Source organism: Lineus longissimus, chromosome 6, assembly GCF_910592395.1.
Source record: "Lineus longissimus chromosome 6, tnLinLong1.2, whole genome shotgun sequence".
Taxonomy (NCBI): domain Eukaryota; kingdom Metazoa; phylum Nemertea; class Pilidiophora; order Heteronemertea; family Lineidae; genus Lineus; species Lineus longissimus.
The window spans coordinates 2,306,046-2,326,562 of record NC_088313.1 but is presented as its reverse complement, the minus strand read 5'-3'; the positions used below and the strand labels follow the sequence as shown (position 1 = coordinate 2,326,562).

The 20,517-nt window shown below is 38.8% G+C and overlaps 1 protein-coding gene across 22 annotated transcripts in view; it reads left to right on the top strand.

Moving 5' to 3' along the window:
• Positions 1-20,517, top strand: part of LOC135489758 (nucleolysin TIAR-like) — a 278,040-nt gene that overhangs the window by 129,855 nt on the left and 127,668 nt on the right. For 4 of the 22 annotated variants that reach the window (XM_064775268.1, XM_064775266.1, XM_064775267.1 and 1 more), the window contains exon 3: positions 7,849-7,897. The exons of 15 other annotated variants lie outside the window; for them this stretch is intronic. In XM_064775268.1, the coding sequence (XP_064631338.1) occupies positions 7,889-7,897 (9 nt within the window). In that variant the 5' untranslated portion in view covers positions 7,849-7,888. Of the gene's footprint in view, positions 1-7,848; positions 7,898-9,431; positions 9,577-20,517 lie in introns of those variants that run through there. 3 more of the 22 variants (XM_064775263.1, XM_064775258.1, XM_064775262.1) reach the window with 3 other exon arrangements.

The window sequence follows — 20,517 nt, the reverse complement described above, 5'->3', positions numbered from 1 at the left end:
TCTCTCGTGTATGTGCGAGCATCGTTTTGTGCGAGATTACATCGACCATTTGTATCTGATGAGCTCTCTCGGTAGTCATCCATTATCCAGAGACGATACTTCCAATCAGGTAATTAGCGAAAAAGACGCTCATTGGACATTCCACTTAACGATGGTGGCCATTTTGTCGTATGTTCTTGACGCCTTGTGTGCATAAGTTTGATGACCTGTGGAATTGGTATCGCGCCTGCAGTGTAAGACAGATTCTGTATCAAGAAAGATAAATTTGTCTGATGTTTGTTGGCTTAATGAACACCTTGCCCGCTTGTCGTGGCAAAGTCACTGTTCTCTCTTGATAGTTTTGTATCATTGTTAAGTACCATGCCATCAAGCAATTTAGTTCACAGCTACTGGCTATTTTAATCGCTGCTCTACACGACAAAATGATTGGACAATGTTTCTTGGTAGTTGTTCCCGAAGTTCCCGGACCTTTAATGTGCCACAAAAAAAAGGATTCCAAGAAGATCGTTGTTTAGAAAATATTCATCCATCTCTAAAGTCGAGTTTTCCCGGTGCTCAGCTATATCTTGTCAGCATCAAACCAATTTGTATCGCTACCAACAGAGGTTAAGTTTCGGATGCCTTAATGACAATCGACCCGGATGACCAAGGGCCAAAAACACAATCTCCATATATCATTTTAATTGCGATGAAATCAGCCGGATAGTTATGCCGGACAAATTTACTCAACTCTTTTCTAGCGTTTTTTTCACCCTCCTGACGATGCATCACTTTTCTCTCGAGAATATAGCAATAACCAAAGTGTTTTATCAGAATGGACGCCATCTTGTTTGCGCAGTTTTTTTCACAGCAATTTTTCCAGTCTTTGCAGTAATAGAGATAAAAGTTAAAGTCTTCGAACATTTGTAGAGTGGATTTCTTCTGGATCAGATGAAATTCCTTCTAGGAAATCACCTAGGTTACATCTCCCCTGCTTACCGTTCATTGAGGAAACGAAACAAAGTTAGAACTTAGCTCAGACCAGTGAAAAAACTCTCTCTACCCCTTAAAAAGGTTATTTCCCAATCTGGACAGTAACGAAACAGCTTTATTCTGTTTTCTCATGTTAACAGTTATAATAAACTCGCCATATTGATCCCACATGCCTCTTTAAAAGATGATACAATTAGTCATTATTGCCCAACACGCAATTGTTCGGCCTTCAGAATTAGTCTGATGATATTTTGGCGTTCTATCTCGATAAATCTCCATAATGCCCAAGAGATGGAATTGGTGGGTGAAATGGTGGTTATTTTGTAGCGATGTGCCATAAAAAGGCAATGATTAAGTTTTCTCTGCGGCTTTTACGTTGGAAATGTTGGATAAAATGATAAGTTTTGTTTCTCTCGTCCTTGTCAAAATATTTGATCAAATGTTCTCCATTCTCAGGTGGACCCTTGGGAGGATATCAGTTGGAGAGATTGTGGTTATTTTTGTTGCTAAGTTGTGAAAATAGAGTTAAAAGACAACTTTTCACCAATCAAAATGTGTCCTAAACTTTTCATAATCATTTTCTCTACGTTTTATCGGTCTAAATCAGTTATATTTGGGAAAGCGATGGAAAAAGAAAGTCAGGCTCAGTGGTACGATTACAGCCCAGTACAATTATGATATGATCATAATGTGTGTTTTTACTGATTGCAGTGCCAGAATGATTGCTTATGCTCGAAATCTGAAGCTCGTATCAATCATCAGAGTGTTTTATCACAAACAAACAAACATGTATACAACAAGATAACCAACTGTTCGCAACATCCATTTTGAAACTTGGCGAAATCACAGCGATATCTGCCAGTTACATCAAATCAGTCTCAAAAACAAACACCACAGCCAAATCTGCGATGCCCCAATCAAATTACAGCATTTCCTGCATTCAATGTGTCCATCCCTTGACATTGGACACTCTCCGGAGTTGCACGTTACAGTTTTAACTCATTCTTTCCACACTCCAAGACAATAATCCAATTTGGCTAACTGCTGCTTTGGGCCAAGTCTGATAAGGTATGGGCAGGGTCAACCATGCCTATTAACTTGATTCCTTCTTTGCTCGACCCCAACTCAAGTTGCCAAATAAAGCAAGTATATGTATGTGTTGGTGCTATTTGGATTGTATTGACTTCTCCTGTCAGATTCATATGAAATCAAGAATATGGCATGGTCACTAGATGTACATTGGTATATATGAGAAACATAAATTTTGGAGTTATCAGATGCTCCTTGTGTTATCTGGGGATTTTTAAATATATCTGAAGCGTAATTGTTGTATTCCAAATTTCCCCCAAAAGGCAGGAGTTGATATGTGGCTGAGGTAAAGTATCTTAAATTAGTTTGTAAATCAACGTAATCAACTGATGTTCAAAATGACCTTTTTGACTTGTTTCTCGGCATATCTAAAGAGAATTGCAAAATGAAAGAGGCACAGATATTTGGCAGTGTTCAATATAACTGGAATCGCTCAGCTTTGAGTTGAAAACTAATTCATTCCATTTCATGCTGTCAAGCACAGCAAAGCCAGTACATTATCTTTGTGAAATGTACATTAGTTTTAGCTCCGATCATAATGAAGATAGCTGTTACCTCACCATGGAAAAAATCCTAGTTTGTGTGCAATTAGAAAGTGAAAATTGATGTTTGAAACTTTGATGAGAGTCTTCTTGATAAAGATCCCAGGCAGGTGGTCAGTTCATTTTCCATTTGAAAAGAACTGCCTCATTCTTAATAGCAAAGTTGTGGAACTTTGAGTCTGTGGTTGGTAGAGAATGTAAACCGTTCGTTTGCAGAGTTGTGTGGACCATTTCGTGGATTTGAAGTTTTATGTTTACTTGGTCTACTAAGGGTTCTATTGGACATACCATTCTGCAATGTTGACAGCAATGGTGTAGTTGCGGTCATTTCATGACCTCAAAACTGAAGCCAGAATTGACTGGAATGCGACAAAATGTTTGTAGGCATGTGTAACAATTGAACCGGGTTGCTGAAATTTGCCAGCTGAATGTCTGGAGCTGCTGAGAGTTTCTTTAAAATATAAAGGAGTCTATGACTTTTGCTGTTCAAAAACTCCCGCAGCGACTGTTTCTCACGAAAAAATGTCCAATCAAGCTCTTTTAAATAAGTGCAGGTACTTTTGACCAACATCTTTTTGAGAAAAAAACCCAATGAAGAATATTTTTTTGGCCTAGTTTTTTGTCTGTAAGAGTGATAAAGTTGCAGTCAACACTAATGCACAAGGGTATAAAATAATGTCAAGTTTTTGTCAGTTAAGTTGTGAAATATTACTGTTTTTCCCTGCAGTAAGTTGTGTGACCCCTTCATCAATTTCTTTGCATTGAATTATTCATTCTTTCTTATTACAATACTTTATCATGTCACCTGCACAGGATGCATTATAAATTACAAATTACACTTTTTGCATACTTTTTATGGCATTCATTAATCATGTTAATTGGTGTGTGAAAGACGTTTTTCATGTATTAGGATGACAAAAAAACTAAGAGGTGGGGCTACTTTTAACTTGTTAAGTGGCATTTTGCATGTGACTGTTGAGATTAAAAGCGGTTAAAAATGTTTCAGAATCATGCTAAAATCATCAGAAAACTCAGGAATGACATTTCTGTTGCTGATTCAAGGTTTCTCCAACAAGGGTTTTTCACATTGCGGGACTTGAGGGTAGGCAATTCCTGTTTAATTCACCAGCTCGGGGCATGGGAACCCAAATCTGGCTAAAATAAACTCACATATTCCCTCATTTTCAACCGCCTTCTGATTCATGAATCATTAAATCCACCCATATGCTCTTTTAGAAACTTTCTCAATCGCAAAAAATTGATTCCGAGAAACTTCCAATATAAAGTAGGCGATTATAAAATAGCTTCAGTTACGTTGGTAACACTATGACAGAGGAATGCTGTAATTACTGTGTTGATTGCTCGGCACCAAATTCCGTGCAAATCTTCTTTACAACTTATAAAAAAGACAGAATCTGTTTATCAATTTCATCCCCCACATCCAATTTGACCTTCACATTCATGCAAATCTTCTTTGAAACTACCAAAAAGAGACAAAACCTATTCATTGATATTGTCTGCCACATCAATTTGACCTTTACGCTTCAAACCTTTGGAATATTTTGTTCCAGTTTCACACGAATTGTTAATTTTGCCATTTAACAGCTGTAATTTGACCAAATAAGTATCATCAACGGGATTTATAACACTTTATAACTCTTTTTGCCTGTAAATCTTTCCCATGTTCCCGACCAGTTTTTTCGTGCACGTAATTGCTGTGGTAATTAACGCGTCTGACAATATCGGCAAACGGATGAAGTTATTTCATTTGCGGAAACATTTAGCACGCTTTATTGACGTGCAGAATAGGGTCAATGGTGTTGAGAGCTGGTTTGGAGATTAACGTACATCAGCGTAAGATTCACCAAGTGAATAATGAGCAGGGAACATAGCAATGACGACGACGACGACGACGACGACGACGACGACGACGACGATAATGATGATGATAAGCATGGGTTGATTCGTAATCTAACTCATCTTTGTTGTCATGCAAATTACAGAGCCTTTTTCACGAATTCATTTGGACATCCAATTCTAATTTGATGCAATCTGAAATTTTGGTTCACACTTGCGGAGTCGATGCTTGGTGAAGAAAATCGATGATTGTAATGATGAATGGTTAATTCTTAATCGTGTTCCCTTTTCCTAATTGCCATGTCAGGCAACTTGCCAAACCTTGAACCTTTCATAACTTTCAGTATGGTGTCTCCTAACTCGAGAAGATCCTTGACTTGGTTCACAGTGAATGATGGCTGTCTTTAGTATTTTAAATGTAGATTTTTTAACGCTCGCAAAGTTGAAATTAAAATTTTTCGCTGTATTAATACTTTCATTGATAATACTATGAGAAACTTTTGAATTAATATTAATGCCTTTCAACTTGCCTGCTGTTTCCATCTATTGATAATTCCATTAAAAAAGAAAGTAAAAAAGCATTCAATCCCTAACTTTATGTCAAAAGAATGAATCGCCATGTCTTATATATCAAAAGTTAAAGAAAAAACTTTCACAAAAACTTTGTATATTGTAGTCAGCTCCCATGTTATAAAAATGAGCTATTTGTATTCCGGCAGATCACAAATTGGCCCCTGAACGTCATTTCGACCCCCAACTGATCTAAAATGCTAGACTAATTTGTGCTACAGGATGATGAGCTTTTTCAATGACAATCGTTACAAACTATGGAGGATTGCTTGGCTGGTTCATGACTCCCTCCATCGCTTGCCAACATGTTTGGAATTTAAATCGGTTTAAATGACTTCACTTACTACAGAGGAATTCTAATGTTATTTTCGTCACGTTTTGTTATTGAAATTTTATGCGCGGTCTCTGGTTGTTTGATGTATTCTTCAATTTCATGCACCGTTGTTTTGATGAGGACACAGGATGAAGGATGAGACTGTAACAACTTGAGGCCAAGAGTGAAAAAGGGGTCAACATATTTCTAGGTCATTTCGTCTTTTTTTCAAAAACGCACCAAATGATGTACCAAAGCAAGCCCTCTGCATCCCACAATCATTTAAAAATTGTCAATCTTCAAAAACTTTCTTGGGCACATCCAAAAGTGACTAAAAGCTTTGTCTGAGAGAGGGTGTTGACAACTACCTCTGGGTCAATTTGTCGTTTTATTTCGAAAAAGGCACCAACGCGAGCCCTTCCTGTATCCCTCAATGACTTTTGTCGATCTTCGAAGAGTATTTTTGGCATATATATTTAGCAGTGTTGAGTGTCAGTTGGCACATTTGGTAGGCCTATGTCTAGTGGTGTTACATGTAACATGTAACCCATAGTTTATCCAGATTAGCCTCTTATGAGGGTCAGCATAGAGACTAAATTATTTCAACTTTTCAAATCTTAGAAATATGCTCCCCAACCCATCAAGCAATGTCAAGTGAATGAATTATTATTCCAAGAAGACATCTGTCTACTCTGGTTGATGCATTCATCACCATACATATTGACTTAAAAAACATCAATATTTACATGTAACGAACAAATTGACCACTATTAGACCACTAATGGCTCATCTTCAACGGCCAAACATCTCAAAATAGAGTCCGTTGTAGAAAAACTCAGAATAAAGTAACTTTATATATAACGTGCCATTAGACATGTTAGACATTAATTTTTGACTTGAAGTGACCTCTCTGTTACTATTTTCGAAAGATCCATAGAATTATTAATGGATATGTTGCAATTAAAACACTTGTGTATGCTATATATGACATGTAGTTAAATATGCTTTTAGATGTTCGAGATAAGTATTAGCTTTTACTGAACCGTGATGGATTGGAACGTTTGCATTATGTGGATATGTCAATTTTAGATGTTTTGCGGTAGAAAATCAAAATGGGATACGAGTGACGTTGGTTGCTTAAAGGTCTATTGGGCATGTTGGGTGAATATAGTGAAGGGAGAAAATGGCCGTCGAGAGTTCGACTGACACATTTTAAGGACTTTTCATGATAGTATGCACACACAGAACCAGGATTGGAACCATCGGCCATCAGATGAGGAAGCTCCGTCCTTAAAAATATTCATAAAAGCTGGCATAAATTTAGTCCTCATGAATAATTTACATGTGCATGATGTATGAACTTTCCCAATACATGAAGTTGCATACCTGTCAAAAATATATGTTGATGTGAAAAATAAGATCTCATTCAATGAAATATATATATCATGCAGCATGTTACTTGATATCGCTGCTGACTAGTATTACCAATATGTACTATTGTTTTATATGTAACCCGTCACTTGACGCTTTGTTCACCAATCATGCAGAAAGCAAGCGAGGTACATTTCCATGTTAAAAAACTTGTGAATATTCAAAAACTTTTGAAAGCTTTTCAGTGGGAAAGGTTCCTGTCTAACACTTCAGCACTTACCTATCAAAATCATTTGTTGCTATGACGACCCTGAAGTTGATGTTACATATGAAATTAGAACTTTTGTTTGAGTTTGCCTGGGAGGGTAGTTATTCATTTAAATGTTTACATTACTACACTTGGGATGTAAGATATCTTTTTAGCCGGCCACATTTTTACATCGTTTCTAAAAGTTTTCAGTATAGCCGACCAGATAAAGTTGTATTGTAAAATTGATATCAATGTCACAAATATTGTTCTGATGTAAAATACTTGAGTGTAAGATTACCTTAGCCAGCAAGACTTTTCCTTTGCTGAGTTTTTTTATATGATTTTTGATATGGGCAGATATTGCTATGAAATTTCATGTTGTATGTTGCAAAGTTAATTGATTGATACTAATCTGATGAGAAGTGGCTGTTTTCAGAAAACTGCTGGTTCTCTTACTTTCCCACACTTTGTATTCTTCAAGCGTTCATAAAAAAATACAGTTTTGCATGAAATAATCTAAAGTGTCATTATGATGGTGTTGGTTGCATGCTGACGACTTTATTGGGTGTTAAGTTTTAACGATTTCTGACAGATTTTGTTTTACATGTTTTAGTATCGTGCGGTGTTGTAACATTGGTTTGCAAAGAAATGTGTCTGTTTTGCTTTTAATCGTGGCGTTGTAGTATTGGAGGTTAAATAAAACAATAAGATGATGGAAGTTGATTACAAAGAAGATAGTGATGACTACTCTCTTTCTCAGGTTATGCAATAACGAAATGCAGATTTCAAATATTTCCAAGGATTGATTTTTTCGGTATAATTTGGGTACTTACTTATTTGACTAATTATTTGATTAAATTTTTCGTATTTCTTAATCATTGCAGGTAGGTAGAGTTTGCCTGATTGTTTCTCTCTGATAAGAGCATGTCGAGGGTAAGTCATATTACCATATCATTGAGTCACATTACCCTATCTTTGAGTCCAAGTCATGTTACCCTATCTTTGAGTCCAAGTCATGTTACTCATCTTTGAGTCCAAGTCATGTTACCCTATCTTTGAGTCCAAGTCATGTTACTCATCTTTGAGTCCAAGTCATGTTACCCTATCTTTGAGTCCAAGTCATGTTACCCTATCATTGAGTCCAAGTCATGTTAGCTCCTCAAATACCATATCATTGAGTCCAAGTCATGTTACCTTATCAATGAGTCCAAGTCATGTTACCCTATCTTTGAGTCCAAGTCATGTTACCCTATCATTGAGTCCAAGTCATGTTAGCTCCTCAAATACCATATCACTGAGTCAAAGTCACGTTACCATATCACTGAGTCTTAGTCACATTACCTCATCATTGAGTCAAAGTCACATTACCTAATCACTGAGTCAAAGTCAAGATACCTTAACATTAAGACCAAGTCACGTTATCTTATAATTGAGTCCAAGTCACGTTACCATATCATTGAGTCTTAGTCACATTACCTTATCACTGAGTCAAAGTCACGTTACCATATCATTGAGTCTTAGTCACATTACCTTATAACTGAGTCAAAGTCACATTACCATATCACTGAGTCTTAGTCACATTACCTCATCATTGAGTCCAAGTCACATTACTTAATCACTGAGTCAAAGTCAAGATACCTTAACATTAAGACCAAGTCACGTTACCTTATAATTGAGTCCAAGTTGCACACTAGTCCATTTAGCAGTGTTTAGTCTTATGCCTTTTCCATGTTTGACTGCATTGAAATTGCATCCCAGTTACCGAATCATTTCACAATCAACTGTTTGTTGTATTATAACATACATATGTAATGTGTAAATTGAGGAGTATAATCTTCTCTTGAATATTCTTGAAAGGTAAGTTATTATTTTGAGCCAAAACCTTGGCCATATTTAAGAGTTGTCACTTTATAATCATTCTAATTTAGGCATGAGGTGTCAGTGAATAACCATTTACTTTCATATGCAATCATATATTACCTTGTTAAGACTCAATTATCTATTTATCGTATTGTATTGATAACATAAATCGAGTCAGTGGGAGTCAGCACAAACACCTCGCAGGGTTGATCTGTTGAGAATGTTACACGTCTGAATGGCGTATTAACTCGATTGAATCACAAGTGTCCTCGAAATCCTCCCATCATCCCGCCCTTGGCTAAAATACTTTTATGCTAATCATATCACGCCCCGGTGAATAATACGTTTAAGTCATCAACACTTAAACTCTTGCCGCTATTGTGCGGCAATCAAGCATTGTTTCCAGCATGTGTTCAGTGTTTGTAAATTTGTCGATACGCTACTCCTCGTGGAGCTGGAATACATTGCATTGTTGTGAGCCAATAGCTCTGGAACATTCCCACCAATCGCCACGCGGCTCTCATCGTGACGCTACCAAAGCTTTCGCCGGGTATAATGAGCTAGTAGTTAATTATTCATACGGTTGATTTTTCATATCCATCTGACTCTACAAACACACGCACATTTCGTCTTTCATAGTTTCTAGTTGGAAGCAAATTGTTGGACTACTCTTTAGTTTCACGATGCTAATGGAGACCGCTACGCAAACACCACCGGTGAGAGTTTTATCTTCTCAGCCTCAACTCGCATCTGTAAGAGTCATTTTTCTCTTTCTGATATTTGGCCGTTTTCATCTGTGTTTATGTTTCTCTGGGACGTAGCGTGTGCCATGTGACTCGGAGAAAGTCACCTGGAATTTTGAGCAGTGATGGTGTTGTGTCGTGTAAGACAGTGGTGTTGTTGTGTGTTTTGTTTGTTATTGTTTTCACTGCTGAAAAAAGTGTTGTGCAGTGTTGTATAGTGTGCTCAAAACTTCTTTAAAAAATGTTGCCCCCCCCCCCCCATACCAATCACCTACAAAAACTTAAAGTAGCATGGGATGGAGTGGTGGTGTTTTGTCGTTTAAGACTTTGCACTGCTGAGAAAATGTTGTGCTACTGTATGGTGTGCCCGAAACTCATTAAAAAAGTTGCCCCCCCTTCACCCATTACCTACATAACAAAAACATACTCGAAGTAGATGTGGCTTCAAATGGCCTAAAGTGACTTGGGATATGGGATAATGGTGTTGTGTTGTGTGTATCATCCATTGCTTGCACTGCTGAGAAATTGGTTGTGCTTTACTTGCTGCTTTAAAATGCTTTTCCTTAATATCCATCTTTAAAAAACCGAAAAAAGTAAAGTAATGCATCAGTTATAAATGTTAACTTGAAAATTGAATTATCCTTTCTGATTCAGCAGTTTTCATAGTAATGGCATGGTATGATTTTCCAAAAGTGAGACATTTATCAAGTGAACACAAAATTATCCTAAGTACCATATACTGTATACTCAATTATTGTGTTGTAAATATATAACATCAAATCTAGCAGGCCTTTGCCAAATCCATCTCGATCAAGCATAATGGCTGCATTCAATTTTCAAAAGATTTCAACTTCAACTCAAAAACTTAATCAGACTGTTGCAACAACTCAGATATAGTCAGTTGAATTAACATGCACATGTGTGTATATTTAACTAGGCACTGAAGAAATCAATTTTGTGCAAGGAGCATTTTAAAAGTCATTGTAAAACACCTGTTCCATCTACTTGACCTTTACCCTGACTGGGTCGCCTTGGGCTCTGTATGCCCGGACTGCAATTATTTTCCCCTGAGAATGCTATACCATCAACCCTGATAATGGATAAAACCAAAAACATATTACTTCAAAGTAATATGAAGTAGTGTGTTTTTGATGAAACTGGTGAAGGCAAAAGATGACTGTTCAATGCGAAAATAAAAATACTTTTTAGTAACTTGTTGCAATCTTAAACTTTTTTAGGCACATGGAAGAACTTATTTCTCTGTTAAATTTAAGTATAAGCCCAACTGTTTAGCCATGTGCTTTTGGAGGATAGATCTGACACATTGTCGTTAAGTTGAAAAATATGTAGCTTGTGCTAACGTGTGAAAAAAAACCCACCAAATTTAAGCGGGGGCCCAACTGGGTCGTTGTGTGCTTTTGGTGGATGGATCTCAAACCTTGCAGTTGTCCTTTTGAAAAATGTGTAGCTCGTGCTAACCTGTGAGAAAAAAATATCACATTTTATATCGGAATGGAAAAAAAAATCGATATATCTCACCAATACCTCATGTGAGCAATTGATAGCCAGAACAATACGAAACTATTTTCCACACCTTGATAATCAAATGGTAGGCCAGTTGTTTGCTGAGATACATATTGATGAGAAAAATTCCCATTTGTATTTTTGATACAGGTACATTCTCGCTTATAAACAAACCTGAAAATGCGGGCTTATTGTCTGAATCTGAGATATTTTGTTATGCGTTTTGTTTCTTATTTGTGTTGGAAAACAAATGATGGATGTATTACATTCTGAAGCCATTAGATTGCCTTTGAAAATTGATTGTTAGAATAACGAGACTAGATTTTATGGTGGTAATTTGGATAATAGCTGCAGGCCCTATTTTTGTTTGTTTTTGCTGCAAGGTATCGTTTAGGATCATGCAAAAAAGTTCAGGGTTATCATTTGCCGTGAACTCTTCTCTGTAATAATCATAGTGATATGAACATTCCACAAAGCACATTTTCATGATATCTCCTCTTTCCTGCCCAAAGGCGTACCGGGTACGTATATTGTGGGTAGTAAATTATACCCAATGGCAAATGGGTAGGAGTTTTGCGTGCACACTTTCATGAAACCCCTAAGTAGGTTATTTCATAATACATTTAAAGTGTTTTTAAAATACAATTAAAAATAAAATTTACAATTGTAATTTACAATTGTAAATAAAATTTACAATTTAGATTTAAAAAAGTTTTTTAGGTCCTCAAATAAAATCCTTCTCAATTCCCTGGCGTACCGGTATGGTAAGCAAAAAAACATTGAATATTGGTTTTACTTCAGGATGGTGAAAATGCACCTTCTCATTTCCTGTATGAGAAGTCCGGCGCAAATCAGTTAGCTAGATTTGGCCAACTGACTATGTGGGCAATATGGTCCGCAATAGGGTTCTACTCAGAAACTTGCTTATAACTTCATGATGCATCAATTGCTTGAATACCGACAGTGGCGCGGGAAGAGGCATTGCATTGCTCGTAGGAAATACGCTTTAAGTAAGAACAGCACAAGCGGTGCTACTGAAGCCATCCAGTTTACTCCCACCCCTGTCTCCTGGGAGGTCTGTGTCATCCTTTAGGCAGTGGGCATAGCCATGGGGATTTCTTTATTTGATACAGAAATCCAAAGGTCAGATTTCAACTGAAGGTACATGTACCTGACGCAGTTGATGCAACTTTTTACAGATTAGTCAGAGATGGTTGCTGTGGGCGTTTGAAACAATACCAAGTGGGTGCTACAGATCTAAAGTGACAACTCGAACATCATTTTGTTTATTTTTTGGCACTTATTTCTGCTTATTTCCAATATTTTGCGTAGGTGTATGTCTCTTTTGTTTTTGTTGTCTACCTACAACTAAGTTGCAATGAGAGGGAGAGGGAGAGGTATGGGAAATTTAAAGCAGATTTTTAAAAAAATGTCTAGTTCAGCATTGCAATTCAGTCAGTTGCTATCGCTTGATATGTATGTCAGAGATTACCAATATAAATGAAGTCTCCTGTGAAAGAAAGTTTGTATTATGATATACAAGCCGAATTTAGTGTCATAAATATCTACTAGGTGTCCACCTATGTCACCTGAAGTGATCGTAGGTCTAGAATTGATCGTGGATGTGACTACTCAAATGCACCTTGCTTCTATTACCTGCTCCACTTGGAGGGTGATAGGTAAATTAACATGATTAAAAAGGATTGTTAAAAAGAGTAAGATGAAAACATTGCAAGTCTTTTGCTTTACCAATTGGATTAATGGTCCTTTTATCTCAGAAAGAACCTCTTGTGTAGCAGAGATGGTAGGGTGGTCTCTTTTGACCTCTGTGTTACTGGCATCAGTCTTCATTGTACCTTCTTTGCCATATCTCGATGCTCTTAGCCAAGTGAGTGTTAACCTGACTATCAAGAGACATTCCCCTTCATCCTCCACCATTACTTAATACTCGTGGCGATTTCTTCATGCACTCTATGACATCACCTCTATTGATTTTCGTTCAAGATAATACCGTTAACAGCCAAATGGTGAAGTCGCTACGTTATCGCCCTGTCCATAACGTCGGCGATCCCGGCTAAGGACCCTCGGTAATCATCTGATGACTTCTCGATCATGTCGAGTGCTGGACTAACGGCCTATCGACCACTTTACCTATTGAAGACTTATTGCCTGACGGATCGGTTTGACACGACACTGGCCATTTCATTGTTGTTGATGTTAGTTTGCTGTCCGTGGTCCATGGTAGATGTGTCTGGTGTGGGCTATTAGGTTTGAGATGTTCGGCTTAGCTGATCTTTTTCTGTAGTTAGAGTGGCCACATTGCAGTATCATTGACATTGGTTGCAAATGAGATGAATTGGTGTATTGATGAGTGTCTGCGTGTGTGTGTGTGTGTGTCTTTTTTGGTCAGACACATTCAAAGGTCATTTAGGCTCCAAACAAATGTGACCTGTCACAGCAAAACCAGGTGCATGTCGTACAGAAGATGAGCCTAAATGACACCAGGAGATAATGGAAGAAATTAATGTGCTCATATTTCACAAAAGGCGGACAATAGAGAAATGAACAAACAGTCTGTCTCAGTTGGCCAAGCTCAGAGCAACATGCGCCTGGTTTTGCTGTGACGAGTCACAAATATACAACTAGAGAAATGCCAGTATGTAATCAGTTGTTTACTAGCCATCCTAGTTCTGATTCTCTCAATAGGGGACAAGAGTACTTCATCAAGAGTGTCAGCCAACTTGACCGCAAGAACATGGCAATGTCACCAGTACTGCAGGGGGCTGCCCAAACCCCTTGCTTGTTCCCATGCTTCTACATCTACATTGCCTTGTGGGTTTCTGATTCGAATCCTTTCCACCCCTGTTGACAGTTTTGGGAACTCACATGAAGAGCAGAGACTGTACATATTCCACTCCTCCTAGCACCACAGCCAGAGGGTAGTTGCGGCCACGTTTTGGGAGTAAAGAAGACTGCCACGATTCAAACAAAATGGTTATAAATCAATCAATGCTTGCATCCAGTGCTACTTAATTGAAAATGGTCCCTTAATCTATGGTTACTTGTGATTACATGATCCCTGGTAAGACACTCTAACAACAATCAGTCGGTTACACCATCTCTGATTGGAGCATAATAGGTTTGGTTAGAGAGTCTGCTGGCTAGCAATCAGGTCGATTAGGACTTACACCACACAACATAACTGTGACAACACTTCAGTAATCCGACTGATTTTACCTAATTGGTGATAATGGTCTTCATCAGGTGATCTAACTACCCAGTGAGCTGTATGATTGGAGATGTTCACTTAGAGACAGTACATCAATGAAGAGACAAACACTGTCAAAATTCATCAGGAGCTATAAAAAAAGCTCTAGATTGTAGTTCAAAGCCCAAGCTCCTATGATGGCATATTCAATGACAGCATCCCTTTAGCTGAACATCGTCTCAACATTGTCCATACCTAGGTCCAAACACACCACCTTAGTCTGGACTTCTGACCATGTTTGGCCAGAGGGCATTTTATCGCAAGATAGAAGGCGCCACGGAGCTTGTTTCGAGTGAAAGAGCGATGATGGTCCATTTCATGAGAAAATTGCACGGCACAATAAATCTTAAAATGGCTAGGAAAGATTCTATTGAGTTAGTTCTGCATGGTATGGTATCCAACTCTTGGGTGTTGGCTTTGCACTTTGGCTGTAATTTGGCAGATGACAAGAAAATGATCTGACATGGAGCTGTGATGATTGGTGTTGCTTCAACTAAGTGCTTTGCCTGAGGTTACAAAACAACCTGTGACATTTGAAAGTGTTATTATAACTGGCAATTAACATCAGTTGAAGTAGGCAATTGAAGTGACTCAAATTCAGGCAGGTCAAGTGTCTCGTGTGAAACCACGCTACACCTATCCTTTTGTCTATCTATTGGGCTTTGGGTGACCGCCTACATGGATTTGAACATTTAGGCACCCTTAATTGTTGAGAGTGTTACAGAAAATTAGCATGAAATCAATTGGCAGAGGTGGCTGATTACTGATATCTGTTGTGAAGCAATTTTAAACGATCAATTACAAACATAACAAATGACAAAAACATGACTATTGCTCGTTATAGTTCTGAAATAGTTTCGAGTGTATAAGGTTTAATTGCTTAGAAAATATCAAGTTTGATAGTTTTGAGATATTGTCATATTGAACAAAATATCATGTGAAGAATTATGTTTAAAAATACTGAACATTTAGAATACTAGATTACACTGTGAAATGCCTTTAAGGGCATTGTCCTCGCCAGCTAAGGTATTCAGTATCAGTAGTACGATGTATAGTTTGGAAAGTGGAAAGTTTGATTGTTGACATGTTTTCACATTGATGCCTATCTTGTCGGCTGCTTTGGGAAGATTCTTATAACCATCCTGAATCTCAGTATAGAAAAGTGCAATGACTTCCATGCAAATTTCCAGACAGTTTAACTCCACGCTTTTCATTCTTCCCAGACTGCGTCTTAAATCACCTACTTTAGAATTGACAAGTGACAGACGTAGGGTGCGATCAAAAACTCAACGCTTTTTAAAAACCGTCTTTTTCCTTCATTGCCTCGGCTTCAGTTTCTGAGAAACAATTCAATATTCCGATTAATCAATCAATCAAAAAAAGTCAGATAAATCGCTGGATCAGTAAATCAAGAGCTATTGATGTTTCAACCTTTTTACTTGGGTGACGAAAAGCTTTTTCGCCTCTCGGCAATTGGTAATCTATTTGAATCTGACAAGAAGTGATGTGCCAATTGTAAGTGACTCGAGTCTTTTTCGTCATCATCTGCATTAAAACGGCAGGTTCTCACTTCAGAGGAAAAAATAGCTAAAAAACGACCAACAGAAAATGATCAAGGATAATCTTTGCAGTGGTGTGGTTTTGATCGTGTGCTGATAGAAATCGAGTGTGGGATCCCATGGATCAATTAAACCTCATCAGTAATCTTCGGTGGGGAATTTCCACCATTTTGAATGCGGGATTGATCCACGTACTTGATGGGGATTGGTTACAAATGGTGCAGGACGTCCTGATTGATTTACAGGTTATCGAGTGGCGAGATAAGAACGGAGAGATTTGGAAGTTATTGTCTGAACTCCTGTGATGTTCACAAACTACTCAAATGGTTGGTTTTTAGCTCACCATTCAGGGGGGAGCTTATATGATACCGTTGTCCGTCATCATCATCGTCCGTCATTAACTTTTGACAAAAGAGTGGCACGTTTCTTAGCCGCTTGACCTAGAAGGTTCATACTTGGTGTGTGAGTACCCCTAGGCAAGATCTTTGGTTTGACTGATATACTATACATGTAGAATGTTTCTTAACCAGGATGAATTTCTAACCACCAAATATCTAGAAGGTGAACACAATGGCGCCTGGCCATTTCATTCTTGTCGGCTGAAGAGGTTTCTTTCATTGAGTCTGAAAATTTGTGAAAACCATGAAAGAGCTTTCAATGCCAAAAGAATTGGGGGAAAACATTTCAGATTGGATTCACTGCCCTTGGTACTAGCCATGACCCCCCCCCTTCAGTGGTGTAAAGGAATACAATTGGGTACCTGGCAGATGCCTGTTATATTTAAATCTGACTTCTCCTCACTTGTAAAGGACCGTGTACAATGTGTGTGAGAAGTACACAGTGTGCAGTGTACATCAGTGAGAAGTAAATGCACAAATTATTTTTCCACAGTATTTGCTTGTTACACATGAACAGTGTATACGGCATATGAAATTCAATGCATCAGTGTACACGTTGCATGCAACCCTTCCCTGTAGTTGTGCATTGTCCCCGAAGTCATATCGTATTGTCTAGCCTCTTCAGTCCCAGGGGCAGATGGTCGCTTTTTTGGAAGGCTGCTCCTAAGTGGGGTTGATGAAAAGGCCTACACGTATCAACAGATGTGTATCATAAAAGTAAAATGATCATGTTGATACTTATATGCATGTTAACTGTTTAACCCCCAAAGCAAAAACAGAAATTCTTATATGTTCTGTGATCAGTTCTGAAACAGAAGCTAACATGTAATTAACTGTTATAATAGGGATGTTAAGGGGTCTAACTAAACGAGCAAAAACAACTTCTTCTTCTCTTCTTCCATATCCTGGGACGCAGTCATCATACAGACCATTATGCCCTGGGCCTTACGACCAAGGAGGGGGAGACCATACAAGCTACAAGCCAGTTGAAGTTGAAGTTGGGCTCATTCTCTTAAACTCCCTTAACCTCTCTGTTGTCTATTGAAAGCAGTCAGCCAATCCTGTCTCCTGATATTATCAGGAGGGAAAGGTCGGGGAGGGGAATCAAGCAGTTATACCGAAGTATCAAGTTCGTATAATCGACCAAGGTCAGATGAGATGTCCTGGCACGATGACGGATGACCACATTTTCCATTGAATAGATCTGACAATCTTGTTTAACTTCTTATCTTTAATATAGACACGCATTATGAAGAGGTCATTATCATTCTGTAGGGGCTCTTGCCAAATCACTTTATCCAGATGTATATGCATTTGATAGATATTCATCTCAACCAGTGTTAACCCATCACAAGTTTTCACAAATTACGTAGCAGTAATATGTACAACACTCGATGTGAATGTGAATGTGGAGCTTGAGACCAGACTCCAGCTCATGTGCTTCAGACCTGCTCCCTTATGAAGAATAGAGAGGAATACTGGCCAAAGGACACTGCCCTGACCACAAAGCTCTGGGGCTCTGTGGCTTCAGACCTGCTCCCTTATGAAGAATAGAGAGGAATACTGGCCAAAGGACACTGCCCTGACCACAAAGCTCTGGGGCTCTGTGGCTTCAGACCTGCTCCCTTATGAAGAATAGAGAGGAATACTGGCCAAAGGACACTGCCCTGACCACAAAGCTCTGGGGCTCTGTGGCTTCAGACCTGCTCCCTTATGAAGAATAGAGAGGAATACTGGCCAAAGTACACTGCCCTGACCACAAAGCTCTGGGGCTCTGTGGCTTCAGACCTGCTCCCTTATGAAGAATAGAAAGGAATACTGGCCAAAGTACATGACCCTGACCACAAAGCTCTGGGGCTCTGTGGCTTCAGACCTGCTCCCTTATGAAGAATAGAAAGGAATACTGGCCAAAGTACATGACACTGACCACAAAGCTCTGGGGCTCTGTGGCTTCAGACCTGCTCCCTTATGAAGAATAGAAAGGAATACTGGCCAAAGTACATGACCCTGACCACAAAGCTCTGGGGCTCTGTGGCTTCAGACCTGCTCCCTTATGAAGAATAGAAAGGAATACTGGCCAAAGTACATGACCCTGACCACAAAGCTCTGGGGCTCTGTGGCTTCAGACCTGCTCCCTTATGAAGAATAGAAAGGAATACTGGCCAAAGTACATGACACTGACCACAAAGCTCCGAGGCTCTGTGGTGGAAGTCTCTAGGAAACCGACTTGTTATGGAAAACTTGTCAAATGCTGTCAAACATGAGTTCATTCAATCAACAATCACTGTATTAACTGATGAACTCTCCTGCTTAGTTTGTCAACATCATCATCCCTATCGTAAGGGTGCAGTCTCTAATATCACGATGCACTTCTCCTTAACTGCTTCATAATTAAATAATACCCAACCGAAAGATGCAAGGTCCATACCCGATGATTTATCGGCGTTGTATGTTCGCACGAAATGGCCGACAGCCCCGAGAAGTAAGTAATTTCGCGAACAATAACTGTAGTTTACCACATGAGGGGCATTCTTAATGCGATCTTCGGTGGGATCCTAATCAAAAAGAATGGTTTTCATTGACTCTGTGTATATTGCTGATGCTTCCAGCTGGGACATATGGAAGAAAGCGTGGGGCGTCTTTCACATGAAAGTGGTCACTGCAATGTAAAATGTAATCGCAAGAGTTCCTTCGCTGCTACTGTGCCTTCATACATGCTCTGCCGTGGTGCAGAACAAGATTATGCTAGTTTGGGTGGTTATGACTGACGACGTTATTCCTCTCCTTGAAATTGATTCGCACACTAAAGGAAATTTATCAAAACATGTTTATAAGGGAGTTTTGCCTGACCCAGTCAAAATTGCAGTTTTGACGTACGTACAGTAAATCATTTTGACAACACTATAACACGAAGTTCAATTAGATTCTCTTTTTCACAGCCAGATATTTTGCATCTATCCGTCAACTTAAAAATTAAAGGTACAGAAACATTTCCAGGTTAATGGTACTATAAACAAAACCCTTTTCCACCTTTTACCCATGCTGCAGCTCTAGCCTGTATTTCTAGCTTCACCAACATGAAAAAGGTACACAAGACTTCAAAGGCACCAGTTACCAAACGATGCATGCAATAAAAATGACTCTCTTTAACTGATTTTTTCTGCCCAAGTTGATGTCTTTGGACATCGAAGAATCAATGTTTGGCGATTAGGCTAAAAGCTGGATTTCATTGTATACAGAGATCGGAATCTGGGCAAAGGAGACTTACAAAAATGATTGACCTTTGTACAGCCAAACTCATCAGGGCGCGCTGGCGGAAATTTCGCTAAATTGCTATCTCCCGTTATCTCCATCTTGGGAATCGCAAATAAATAGACGTGGCCTGAGCAAAGTTTGAAACTAGTAAGTAAATATATGGCATAATGTGATTTGGGACTTGGGGGTTGATTAGAATGGACCGTGCGCGTTCGCCCGGCATCTGGGGATTTAAAATCGGACGGTCTTATGCATGTTCATGTAGCATCCCGCCATTAAAACATCGTCAGAATAATTTGGTTGGCAGTCCGCGGCCAGTTCCTTAATTTGGTAATCTGTTATGTTTCTTGCCGTGAATGCTGAGTTTGGGCTGAAGACATTGTTCTATTCTTGATGATGGTAATTAACTGTTGGGTGCTCTGTGTGAAGGAAATCTTAAACGTTTGTGTCTATAGTCTTTGCCAAGTGGTGTGTGAATTGAATGAGCTAGAACCACCGTGAAGTTGTGTTGAGTCCACAGTTTGGTAATTGGTAATATTCATCGTAAGACTGAATGTCCTCTCCATATGATTTGGGACTTGAAGTCTCTGTGGGCATCTATTTACAAGGTCACAGACGGATTTTGTATTGAAATAATGGCATGACTATCTGTTCATCTCTAACTATAAAGCACAGGGACTTCAACCGAGGACACCCAAATACGTTAAGCTACTTTGACCCCTCCTGTCTGTCCCTGAACCTGACTGCAGCATCTTGGGACCCTATGTGCAGTGGCCATGTCATCGAGATAGTACCACTTTATAAACATGTATTTCATATTGCATTAAAAACTTGTAGGTCAAGTTGGACTGCATTTGAGGTTTGCCATTTGTAATAGGCATGGAGGGTAGCACCGTGACTAAACCCACCAGTAAGATGTCCTTTAAGTGGCTTGTTCTATGTCTCC